This window comes from Phragmites australis, chromosome 20 (assembly GCF_958298935.1).
Source record: "Phragmites australis chromosome 20, lpPhrAust1.1, whole genome shotgun sequence".
NCBI classification, from domain to species: Eukaryota; Viridiplantae; Streptophyta; class Magnoliopsida; order Poales; family Poaceae; genus Phragmites; species Phragmites australis.
This window is the reverse complement of record NC_084940.1, coordinates 9,621,538-9,635,304: the sequence shown is the minus strand read 5'-3', so window position 1 is coordinate 9,635,304 and position 13,767 is coordinate 9,621,538. Positions and strand designations below refer to the sequence as shown.

General features: G+C 46.3%; 1 protein-coding gene across 1 annotated transcript; it reads right to left on the bottom strand.

Moving 5' to 3' along the window:
* Positions 1-332: 332 nt before the first annotated feature.
* On the bottom strand, positions 333-3,506 carry LOC133901243 (transcription factor bHLH30-like). The gene is made up of 2 exons (XM_062342538.1): positions 2,993-3,506; positions 333-1,082 (listed from the first exon to the last, which is right to left on the bottom strand). The coding sequence occupies exons 1-2, from the start codon at positions 3,377-3,379 to the stop codon at positions 495-497; spliced, it is 975 nt and encodes a 324-aa protein (XP_062198522.1). The 5' UTR covers positions 3,380-3,506; the 3' UTR covers positions 333-494.
* Between the last annotated feature and the right edge of the window lie 10,261 nt (positions 3,507-13,767).

The window sequence follows — 13,767 nt, the reverse complement described above, 5'->3', positions numbered from 1 at the left end:
TTTGAACAACGGAAATGCTATTGCACAGACGACTGAAAATGGTGCTTCATTCGACACCGTGTTCATGCTTGGCAGGTCGTCTCCAGCCAGGGCGGAGTTATGTGAGGGCCAAGAGAGACAAATTCTTAGATAAATTATTGAGTATCTAACTTAATTAGCTAGTTAAACTCCGCCAAGTGCTGGCCCCTTCTTAATCTATAGTCAAGCTCCGCCACTGTCTCCAGCAACGATGGAATTGAGAGGGAAAAACATGCCGCCAATTCCACCTTCCATTATACCCCCGAGATTCTACATTTGTACACCCATATCACGTTTTCCCCAATGCCTGCAAATTCAGCAATCAGTCACATGATTAAATGTGGAACATACAAAGGGATACATAAAACACTCCCTCCTGAACCTTCAACTTATCCATTCCATCATGCATGCAGATATGCGTGCATGCATCCATGCAAAGCATGAACGGCCTAAGCGCCTTATGCTATAACGCCGTACTACACCGAGCACTGCTCATGCGCGCCGTAGTTCATGCGTTGTCTCTTGATGCTCCCGCCGCCACCGCCGGACGATGACGTGTCGCTGCTCGCCGACCTGCGGTCCATGACGCCGCGCAGGGCCTCCTGCACCGACGCGATACACTCGTGCCTCCGTCGCGAGGCAGCGCGCTCGTTGTCCATGTCGTCGCCGCCGCCGTGCACGGCGTTCGAATGCCCATCCTCGTAACCGCTCTGATCCGCTGCATCGTCCGCGGTGATGAGGAGCACGCTCCGTACGCGCCCGCCCAGCGTGGTTATCTCGGCCCGTCGCGCGCGCATCCGGAGCGCGGCGAGCGCCCGGACGATTTCCGGGATGAGCTCCGGGCGGTCCTCGCAGCAGAGCGACGCCCGCACCACGAGCCGACCACCGCCGTCGGCCGCCGCGTCAACGGCCAGCTCGTCGGCCTCCGTAGGCAGCAGCTGCGCCGGCCCGGCAGCTTCGACGTCACCCGAGACGGCGGCCGCTGCCACCATCTTCGCCGAGGTCTGCCGCTTCAGCTCCTTCACGTGATCGAGCACCTCGGCCAGCAGCGACGCCTTGTCCGTCTGCACGCATGCATCAAGCACATAGAATTACACGAGTGAATTATCAATCTGAAAGAATCGTATCACGAGCAGCATGATGATTAATCTCGCTTAGACCTTCGAATAGGGTAGCACAATCACACACTAGTGAAATTATCAAGGGTGAATGTGGAGAAAAAAAGCTTACAAGAATTGCGGTCGCGGTGCTGCTTTTCTCTGCATTCTCGTCGATTTTTGAGCTTTTACACATAGGTGCGGGTAGGTGTGCGTGGTGGTGTCGTACTGTCATATACTACTAACTCCGTTCCTATCATTTTTAAATTTTAATTATATATTAAATAAATATTGTTTTAGATTTTTAAAATGATATTTTACTAAAGTGAAGTTTTAATTTAATGAGTATAGTAGATTAGTGATTTATATGTCATTAAAATGTTAAAGAAATAAAGAAAGATAAATATATCATGAAAAAATTATTGTAATATTGATCTATGTACCGAAAACTAAAACTATACTAAAAGAAAACAAAGTTAGTACTCCCTCTGGTTGCAAATGTAGGTCGTTTTAGCCTCCTCAACTATTCTCTAAATATAAGTCATTCTCGAACTTCCATGTACTTTTTTTTCTCTTTTTCCCGTCTTACCCTTGTTTAATAAATACTACTACTCTCACAAATGAATGAGTTATCTTTTCCAATGTAAAATAAATGAAGGGCAACAAGGTCATTTAATCTACTTTCTTAATCCTTGTGCATAAGTCTAAAACGACCTATATTTGCAATCGGAGGGAGTATGTATTACCTCTGTTAGCTTCCCGTATGGCTGCTCCAATGAAGCTAGCTTTAACTATTAAAATACACTTTTCAAAATTTATATAGATTCTATTGTTTATAATTTATCATACCTCGAAGAGATGGAAAAATACTGAGGTGAGCTAGCTTTAACAATTAAAGCTGGCCGAATGAAAGATTAGTGCTGCCTCCTTATATCCTGTCAGGAGTTCGGCATGCAACACATATGGCGTGCGCGTTGCATGCCTCCTGCCTCATTGCCGGACTGATGCCCACCACGTTGTTAATACTAGCATTTATCCAATTTATATGTGTTCATATTGGTTTTTAGTGGTAGAACTCCAGCTTCAAGATATCTTATAGTTAATTATTTCTAGCTTTAAAAATGATGAAGTTAAAACTATAGATGCACCGATGTCGTTTAGATAAATCATTTCATTTCTATTTTAATCTAAAAATAAATACTTAAATTACTTAATCTTAACCTACCAACACAAGATAGGTTGAGCTAAGCTCTGTCAAACTAGATCTTAGTACATGTACATATACTTGTGTACAGAGACTGAGTTGTATTTCTATTATTAAAAAACCAGTGTATACATTTCATCTTATCATGTGAATGAAATATTGAATCTATACAAGTAGCACAGCGCATGGAAGTGATCATTAGTTAAGGATAAACCTCATGCCCAGCAAAGTACTAGATCCTTGGAAGCCGCTTCATATAATCATACAAATTACACCTTTTGGCAAAGCTACAGCTCGCTACATGCAAGTGAAATCGATTGAAACTATAGCTATTTTGCCAGCCTTGGAACACATAATCAATCGAAATACGTGTAGCCGTAATAGGTTTCATCGCTGAAACTAGCTAATCCCTTGCCCTTAACTAGCCATGATTACACTAGGCTCATCGATCCGTGACAGCCATTATGGATCATGAACTTCTTAGTCAAGTACTTGATCCTTTGATTGCACCAACGAGAACGACGAGGAGGAGATCGACGTGAGTATATATTGAAATCACCGAAATGGTGGCGAGTTAATTTGATGTGGGGTTAACAAGTTAGGTCGTTGGGATATGTGTGCGAGATGATCGATGCATCATGCCTAGTACAGAACGAATCAATCCAATGATCACCTTTGTGGTGTTGGGGAGGAGGCTGCGCAGCCTGGCGAGGTGCCCGTTGATCCGTTGCCGCCGCCGGCGCTCGGCCTCGCTGTGGCTCCGCGACGCCGCCAGCGCCTTGGCGTCTATCATCTCCCGCGCCGTCATTCGCCCCAGCTCCGCCTGCAGGCACCCCAGCAGCCCCGATACCACCCCCTTGCCGCTGCCCTCCTCCGCGCGCTGCTGCTGTGCCGCAGCCGCGGCGTCGAACCCGAACCCGAACACCCCGCCTTGCCCGAGCCCGAACACACCGCCGACGAATCCCGCCACTGCCGGCTCGGAGAACGGCACCGCGCCGAGCCACGGGAGCAGCTGATGCGCGGCCTCTTGGCTCCCGTGGCCGACGCCTCCATCCCACATGACTGAGGACACACAAGCTTCTGCTCCTCTAGCTGGTCTTGGAGATCTCGGTTGGTGGTGGTGGCTTCCGGTTGCTCTCGCTCTCGGTCAAATGGGCGTCGCCTACTCGCCTTTTATGCCGGGTGCTCGTGGCTACCGCGCACGGCGACAGCTTCGGGGGATGGCTTTTTATCGTGCATTCGTGCCTTTTGGCGCCCGCTGCACGGTAGTGGACGAGACGGCGAGCGAACCAGCCAGGCAGGCCTCGTGTACGGCACTACACTAGTCGGGGGGCCGCTGCTGCCTTTCTAGATATTTTTTTTTCATGTAGATGTTCCTCCAATCCAAATATAAGACCAAATATAAGACCATCATAATTATAATACACATTTTTGTTTTATTCTTCGATAAATACATTCTAATCAACGTAACGAATTAGCCACTCCACCTTAATAGGGTCATTATACTCTCCACCTTAACTTTTATGCTTAAGTCTAAATGAAACTATATTTATGATCAAATAGAGTTCATGTTTTGCATGGAACAGGGATGTGACTAGGCAAGTAAAGACTAGAGTAGTAAAGTCGGTTGTGATCGGATTGATGGCATAAGCTAGTACTTTAGGTCTAACATTTGGTGATGTTGGAGTTTGTCTTTAATGCTTACTTTAGATTTTTTTTTTCTTGAAAGTTGGATTTGAATAGTTTTGCAATATAATGGAAGAGAGTAAGGAGATAGGGTTGTGATGAGTTTTAGGCAGCAGCGGGGATATGGTGGCACAAGTGTCATGGCATGATGGCATCGAGGGAGGGAATGGGGCAAGGGTTAGCGAAAGGGAAAGTCTCCTCCTAAGCCGATTAAAAATGCTTAGCAATTTTAGTGGACGCATACGAGGGAGGGATAGGGAAGGGGCAAGGGTTAGTGAAAGGAAAAGTCTCCTCCTAAGCCGATTAAAAATGCTTGGCAATTTTAGTGGACGAACAATTCAGCACTAATGAGGTTAGTGTTTCAGTGGTTTAGGATTAAGGCTAACCTTAGAGGGGTGAGTTTAGAAGGTGTGGGTGACAGAAGGTGTGGGTGGTGGTAAAGCGGTGTGACAATATGGTGGTGGCAAAGTTAGAGCTTCAGATAGAGAAGAGGGCGATTGACAATGCCGGTGGTGGGGGTGACGAGAAACAAATGGTTGGAAGGTAGTGAAATATCAGGTGATAAGGAGCCGCCAGAGAGAAGAGAGATGAGACAATGCGGTGATAAGGAGCCGTGGGAGGGAAGAGAGATGAGACAATGTGGTGATAAGGAGCCGTCAGCAAGAAGAGAGGTGAGACAATACGTAGGGAGCCAAACGAGTTGGCACGAGGAGAAGAGAGAGAGCGCAACGTTATCCGATGTTTATGTAAGGGCTAAGATGTATTGACTAAAAAAAAATTTAGTTTAAGGTACCGTACCTACGTAGAAGGTCGCTCCCTTACAGAAATTGGTAGAGAAGTTGGAAAGCACCTAGTTTTGAAAATTGTTTTTTGAGTTTTATTTGATTTTGTTGGAAGTAGAAACTACGGCGCCACACGGCTCACCAGCAGCCAACTCGCCTTGAAAGTTGAAACAGCTGCGTCTCAGGTTCGGAAAAGGAAGCCGAGCCTGTGATTTGACCATCAGGGGGCGGTTTGAAACCTCCGCGCCCGTGAATCCGTGATGCATCGGCGCGGCCGTGGACCCAGCGCGCCGAGCATAAAGCCGACCATCGCTGCCGAGCAGTCAATGGAAAAAGGCACCCCGCTCCGGCGTGCTACCGCCGCAGGGAACAGCGCAGCCCCTCGCAAATAAAGCAGCAGAAGCAGCAGCTCAGCCGAGAGCCTATCTATCGGCTAGTCCTAAGCGCGCCGCGAGCGAGCCAACCGAACCGGCGGGCGGCAGCAAAAGGCGCACGCACCTGCTTGTCGCGAGCCACGTTTTGTCCCTCCCGCGCCTCCCCCCCTGCCGCGCGGGCCCGACCGGGCGAGCAAGCGAGCGCGAGCGGCTCCGGGCTGCGCGGCTGCGTGGCCGCGTGATTGTGTCGGCCCGTCCGCGCGCGGCTTTTTGGCAGGTGCGTGCGCCCGCGCAGCCCACGCCTCGCGCAGTTATTTCTCGTGACGTGCCGAGAGCGCGCGCGCGGCCCGAGGTGCGACCGGATGATTGTGTCCCGCAGGCTGCCGCCCCGTCCCGTCCGTGCCTGGCTCAGCATGCACGCACGCACGCTCTCTGAGGAATCGTTCCGCCGGCCGAGATGCGCGGCCGTCCACCCGTCCGTCGCCTCAGCCGCTGCTATCTCCGCCGGTAACGCGCAGCGCGGGTACTGGGCAGGCGGCTCGGTTGGTTAGGTTCGTCGCTTGATGGACGGATGGAAAAAAGGATTGTGCTCGCGAAAGTTGGCCGGGTCTGGTAGAAAGGTCTTTTTGGCTCTCCTGTGTTAGGCCACGTTTGTTTCAAGACTGTAGACGGCATGTTGCTTTTGTATGTCTCTCGAGCTCCAGCTTTGGTCGGTGTGTCTTCAGATCTACTTAGTGATGTATATGGTGATGTGGTACCTATAAATCCGTTATTTTGTTTTCAATAAAACATAGCTCATTCTTCTGTTAAAAAAAAGACGGTAGATTATGATTTATAATCTGTAAATTGAAATAAATATAATTTTATTAAATTTCAGTTTGTAATAATCTAACTCTCATATTGTAACAATTTAGATTCAATCAACTTCTACCTATTATATAATGTAATTACTTACCATCAACAAAATAAACATGTCTTTCGTCCTTTCCGTGCTTCCTCTTTCGCCCTTCTTTTTGTCCGAACTCGTACGCGTTGCATCGCTGCGTGGCGTACAGCATTTTGTCAGGTTATCAAACGGCTACTGTTGGCGAGGTTGTCGAGCTTTTGCTCAGCAGGTTGTGCCGACGGAGCTGGACGGGTCCGGCAGAATCAAGTCGCTGGATGCGGCACTGGCAAATATGCCACCCAACGTACTCAAATATCTCGAGAAGGCTCCAGAGTCTAACGCGATTGGTCCGATTAGTTTACACGCCTTTTAAACTGCTAATGGAGGCACTGGTGCGTATACTCTGGTATGGTTGTGGGCAGTGAGACGGACTGATCTGATCGATGGATCATATCGTGGAGTGTGAATCGGAGGTGATGATGCCACCACCGCACTGCACCACGCCACCGAGCTGAGAGTCTCTGGTGCTCGTGCCTCCACCACCGAGCGGGCGGGCCCCGCGTGCGCTTGATATCATCACCACGCCATCATGACGTGAGTACCACGCGCCTTTTCACCGTGCTCCTCCCCACCGGAACAAATTTTCCTAGAAAGCGTGCTCGCCTTTTCTCGGCCAAGAAAGAGGGAACATGCATGAGGATGGAAAGAACTCAAGAAGTCGTAGGGTATGGTGCTCGCTGAAGATTTACTTGAGCTGTGCTGCAGCTAGGCTCATGTGCTGCGATTATAGTATTGATGGGTAGACTCGAATGCTGATCATGATAATGCATGAGCAGTGACAATGTAAGAGCTTGTTAGTTCAATCTTGCTGAAACTGAAATGAAAGGATTTGATTAAGCACATCCATACTCTTTGCAATATATTTAAGTATCACCCCTCGTCAAATATGATGCATATATAATGTCAAAGGCTCAGTACAACTTTAACAATGAATGCCTTTTTGAATAATTAAATTGACCACGTTGATTAAATTTGCCTTTGGAACATTCAAATAAGAAACAACACCACGTTTCTGTGAGCTGGAGAGCAAACCTGAAGAAGATCATACACTTCAGATGAGTAGTACATTTTGCAAGGCTATACGCCTATAGATAAGCCCATTCACCGTAGGGTGTAATCTTTTCTCAAGCACAAAGTATGCTTCGATTCCTGCATGCGCGTACTGTACAAGAAAATGCACTTGATAGCCGAGTCTCCAGAGCACCTGCCCCATGTAGATTGCGATATTGTTTTTTCACAGGTTCAGGTAAAGAAATGCTGACCGTGATGCGTGAGCCTATACGAGCAGTACATTATGATTTGTAAGTCTATAGGCGGGTATCTGTCCTTGAACAGCGGCGTGCCCTCCTTGGCTTGGACCAAGGGTACTTCATGGTTGGATCCCTCGGGAACTTCCAGAAGTTGACGAATGGCGCCCAGAACATCAGCCTGCAAATGCAGATGGATACGTGAACTGAGTTCAGTTTTTTTTGTTAGTGTTTGAAATTGAATTCATTTAGCAATAGTATCTTAATGGTGGACTTCATGAATTTTGAGCTTAAATAACAGGCCTCACAAGCACAACAACAGGATCGAATCTGAATTTCCCTGCCCTGACGCAGATGTGTGATAGCTGAAAGCAGAGCCCGCCTGATAGCTTGGAAAGAACTTGGGTCTTGTCGCATCCTAGATAGATGTCACTTGGATTAAGACCCTATGCAGTCTACAGATTCTATTTGCTATTTAAAAATTCATTCTGTATTAAACTATTACAATATTCTCTAATATTATTATATTATTCCTTATTTTTATCCCTTATTTTTCCTAGCAGCTACCATATTTCCTACCTTTGATCCACAATCATCTCTATAAATAGTGATACATAACTGATAAACAGTATTGTGAACCTCTCATATTTAGAGTATCCCATCTAAAGATGGCCAACTGGACCGTACCTACTGGACCGGCCTGAGGCACGACACTATAGGCACGACCTAGGCATGGCACGGCACGACTAGCCGGGTCGTGCCTGGGCTGACACTCGGTATGACGGGTCGGCACGGCACGACCCAATTTAGACCGGTCGGCACGGGCACGGCTCGACATGGGTCAACACGGGCTCAGCCTGCCCCATCTTCGGCCTCCCTGCTCGGCTGCTGTGCCGCCCCGCCCCCGGCCTCCCCACTCCGCCGTCGGTCGCTCCACCTCCGACCTCCTCGCCCTGCCGCCCCGCCCCGTCTCGCCACCGTGCCTCCCCGCCCCCCACCGTGCCGCCCCACCCCGTCGTAGGCCACCCCACCCCACCCCTGACCTCCCAACCCCACCGCCCCGCCACCCCGCTCTGCCCCACCGTCGTGCTGCCCCGCCGCCCGACCGCCCTGCCCCCAACCTCCCCGCCCCGCCGCTCGGTCGCCACGCTCCGCCCCGCCGTTGTGCCGCCTTGTCCCCGACCTCCCCACCCCGCTGCCTGACCACCTCGCCCACGACCTCCCCGGCCTGCCGCCTGGCCGCCCCGCTCCGCCCGACCACCCCGCTCCGCCTTGCCGTCGCGCCCCCGGCCTCCTCGCCCTGTAGCCAGCCGTGCCGCAACAGTGCCCGAGCCAGCCCGACACAGCACGATGACAGATAGGTCGTGCGTGGGCCTAGGGCGCGGCACGCGGGCCGGTACGGCACGGTCCGTTACAGTAGCCGGGTTAATTGGACCGTGCCGAGCTGAGTCCGTACCAAACCGGCCCAAGTGACCTATTTGGCCATCATTCCCATCCTCTGTCTTCATCACTCTGCCACTTGGCAGAGGTAAACGTTCCCGCTGGAGCTGGTTTGCGGCTGCACTCATCCCGTATTGGTTACTGTTGTGATTGATAACGCTTCTGCCGAAATTGGCCTAACCTACTAGATTGGCAAATGCAATTCGGTAGCAATCCAGAATCAACACTTTTGGATATATGTGGCTCAATCCGGGGTGTTTGTTTTTTTTTTTTTTTATCGATCCCGGCCTTCAGCGGCACGTGTTGCAAACAAATGGTCTTCAAAATGACCTTAGCACGGTGCCATGTCTAGACTCTAGCAGTTTGCCCGATTAAGCATTGTTATATCCATCACATAAGATCCATCGATTAAGAATTAAGCACTTTTACGGTACTCCTATTACCCCTCAAGAGGTAAGAGCTTTGAGTAAATCTTAGCTATTAGTTGTATAGGCTTTGCTTTGGGTAAGAAAAGATTAACCGGCTTTTCCCCATGATCAATCAAATGAGAAATAGAATCAACCGGCATATAAGGTCACTTCTAATATTTTGTTTCTTATGTGATATTCAAGAGAAGAGAGAATAAAAAATTGAGGTTAAAAAATAAACTTTCAACACATGTATGTATCATATTAGTTTCTTAAAATCTTTTAAAATAATTTATTATCTCACAATCACCTAGGATTATCCAAAGAGTTAGTTTCTTTTACCACGTCATGTTTTTACTTAAGTGAACATCTAATTAATGTATAAGAAATAGCATTGGGAGTGGACTAAGGCTATCTTTAACAGATACTCTAAAAATTCATCTTTTATAATATTATTATAACATCCCATATTACTATTACAGTACTCTTTATTTTTTCTATCTCTAGCAGCTACCATATTTCCTACTTTTCATTACTCTCCCTATTCCTTCGAACCCATCTACAAACGGTGTTGTAGAAGCTCCATCTCTCCCACAAATTTGCCGTTCCTCCCTCCGTCCCAATTCACACCCACATCACTGTAGTAGTAGAAGTCGACTCTGCTGGAGCATTTTTGCGGGCACACGGAGGCCATATTGGGTACTGTAGCACTCAAAAATGACTCCGCTAGAGATGGCCATCTCAAAAAAGCTCCATCTCTCTCACAAATTTGTCGTTCCTCTCTCCGTCCCAATTCGCACCCATATCACTGTAGCAGTAGAAGTAGAAGTCGACTGTAGCACTCATATCACTGTAGCAGTAGAAGTCGACTCTACTAGTGTTTTTTTCCCACGGAGGCCATATAGGGTACTGTAGCACTCGAAAATAATTGCACTGGAGATGGCCATCTCTAGCAGAGGTAGTAAATGCCAACTGCATCACTGTAGCGACACTTTTGCCGCCTTTGCTGCCTCTTATCGTACTTAGCAAAGGTAACATCTAGTGCTATAATGTTACAAGTGGGGGTGAGGTATTTTAAATTTGAGTACTATCTCTCCTTCCTCAACATTATTTATAGAGGATCACTATATATTCTAAGGAAGAAAGTGAGTAATAGAATTTAGAAAATGTAATAGCTGTTGGAGATAAAAAAAATAGAGAATGTTATAATAATATTAGATGGTACTATAATAGTGTTATAGATAATAAATTTTTAAATTATATATTGAAGATGACATAAGAAGACAAATCGTGTTAATTAGTGAGTAACTGTCGTAAGAGCATTGAGTGTATTTATTGCTCTGGTCATGACATGCATGCTGGACGATGTTGCATTTTTCTTTCCATTCACTTTTCTCTTTCTGAATCCATATCATAAAAATGTCGAGTGAATTCAAATTGAATCTAAATATTTTGATTGGATTCAACTATGGACTGGAGAGTGAGTTATGAACTTGGGAAATTTTCAAGATTATTAAATTATGTTCACATTTGTTGATGATGCAAGCAATCAATGGACGTGTATCCTCGACGCATTTTATTCATTTCCACTTAGCTACCAAGAACACTGTATAATTTGATTTAATATAATTTGAGAGAACAATCTCAGTTGTGGAACGTACATTACGTTATACAATGGTTCATCTTTACATAATGATATACATTCCAATTTTTTTTTTAAATTCCTTTAATACTTACATACCTAGTTGGCACAAATCATATTTCCTTTGTAATGGCCTCAGGTAACCTATTACCTCCCAAAGGTAATTGGTAACCATATATAATCTGAGCCATCAAATCAAGAGTAATGGGGTCCATATTACTTGGGACTACTGTAAAATTTCCGTTAAGAAATATATTCAAAACACCGGTCATCAGGAGCGGATCCAGCAGGGTCCTCAGGTGTGCTAGGCACACTAAAAATATGTGGGAAATTCTACTATTCACCATCGAATAACCATCGATTCTACGATTTATTATCAAATAAATTCCGTTTACTTCTATATTATCAAATAAATGGTTCGGTTATTATCTGATTTTTTAAGAATTCCGAGACTGCCCTCCGCTAGACTCGTTCAGCTCATTATGAACAGTACCTGAGAGCTCAAAAAGTAAAAAAAAATATGTCAATTTTTGTGCATGCTCTATAATTCATAATCAACCCATTTTAACTGGATTCACCTAAAAATATTATGTAGAATTCAAACTAAAATTTCTCAAAATGTGCTACTTTTGTAATACTGTGCATTACAAAAGGAACTCACTTTTTCACCACAGTAGATAATTTTAGAAATTATTATAGCACATTAGAGGAATATTAGTAAATTTTCTTAATTTTTTTGTAACTTTTTGTGAGGCCTTAAAAATTAACATAAGTTACAAAAGTAGCATATTTTGAGGAATTTTAGTTTGAATTTTATATAGTATTTTTAGTGAATCCAATTTTTTTAGCTCTTGGATACTGTTCATAATGAGATGAACAGTCGAATCGAACTATTTATTTAATGTATAGAAGTAAATATAATTTATTTGATGGTAAATTATAGAATTAGTGGTCATTCGATGGTGAATTATAGAATTTCTTAAAAAATAACTGAGTATATAATTTACCAATACTATAGGTGTGCACGCTCTCCAAACCAACCATGGGCCGGCTGCCTGCTTCCTCCCTCGCGCACCCTAACTAGAACCGTCTATACAGCACTGCAACGGTCCATAAACGCACCCATTGTAGCACTGCCTAGCCCAAGTCAAGTGTCATCCCTCCTTACCTATAAGCACTCGACAACCCGAGTCAAGTTGTGGCAAGGACACCACTCGCTCGGTACTGTGCTCTGCCCTCGCCCTCTTGGCCTCTTTTAAATTTGGCTTTTTAAATTAGAGTTTTAGAATCAGACTAAAGAAAATCAAATCATTTGCTTCTCAAATTGGTATTGTTTCTATCAACGACTAATACGATTGTTGAATTACATCTCTGTTAAAGTTTTGTAGAAAATAATTTTCTTAAGGTTAGAGCAAGCCATTTTCTTAAGGTTAGTGAAATTGCAATTTTTTTTTGGTTATTTTGCATTTCGATTTCATTTAAGACCACTTGATACTCCGATTTGAGCAAGTTGTACTATAATTAGTCTAATTTCAAACTTAATTTCATTGAATTTCTAATATAATGAATTTTATGTTTGAATTTGAACTTGTTTGCAGCCGGTTGTAGAATACGCACACGAATTTTTTTAGATCCGCCACTGCCGGCCGTATCTGTCCGTAGAGTGAGTCAGTCAAGTACTCACGCGGGGTAGATCCAGTTCATGATCAGCGGCTGCACACAACCAATTCAAATCACACGTTACTAGCTCAGGGATCCTCCAAGTAACAAGCTCGCTTCCAAGTTCCAAGCAAAACAGCTACAGCTAAGTTCACGCACAGGAGCAACGAGGAAGTAGAGGAAGGCGAACGCCGCCACCGGCGGCAGGATCGCCAGGAGGTCGAGGTCCTCCTCCCCGGTCACTGCCAGCGCCGCCGGCGCCTCAACCTGCGCACAGCGCATTTGCGACGCGATTACGTATCCAAGAAAGCTGCAGGATTGAACTGTGGTTGGGATAGTGTCAGATTGAGCGAGACTCTCGTACGTACAACTGCCCAGACGGCGCCCCACTGCAACGCCGACGCCAGCCTCTGGCAGCTGCGAGCTCTCCGCTGTCGGCGCCGGCTACGCGTTCAAGAAGCAGACAAGAAATCAAGAACATGGATCAGACGTCACGGATGATACAGATTGGAGGCGAGATCCATGGAGATGCTAGCTCTGGACCTTGTCACGGAGGAGGCAGAGGAGCCTGAACTTGGCGTTGGAGTTGGCCGAGTGATGCGGCGATGCCGCGAAGGTTGCTTGCCGTTTGGGTAGCTGAATGTGGCGAGACGGCGAGGAGGATGCCGGGGAGAGGAGGCGCCATGAGGCGGTGGTGTCCATTGGTGGCCGCGCCGAGGTTCTTTTCGGAACGGCTTGCGCAGCAGGCGTGGCCGTGGCGCGCGTCTTATCTGGACATGTGTTAGGCGACGGTTTGGGGTCACGGAGCTCTGTCCAAGTCCAAACTGTCTGGCGGTGAAGAATTTGGCCTATCTGAACCGTTAGATTGGGATCCATCCAATGGATGGTGGTACTTGATTTGACTGTCTACCAGGTGAACTTGTTAGTTGAAATTAACTTCGTGGTCAACATGGTGAAGAACTCAGAGGGCCATCTATAGCGAGCATCTGGCATGATGTCCAAGTCTCCAACAGCTATGCAGGAGTTCTATTTTCATTCCTTTTTGTTATGTAAACCGGGCAGCTAATTGGGCAGCACCCGATCCGGCGAACAAGTTCTGTAATTGGTCGAATTGTGTTCCAGACTTCCTAATGGACGCAATCATCAAACATTGTACTCCCGTTAATATACGCTATTGCGACTTGTCTAAAAAAAAGTTGAAATTAACTTCTGTGAAACTTAGTTTATTCGTGAAACCTTGTCCGAATCTTCGAAGAATCTGAAAT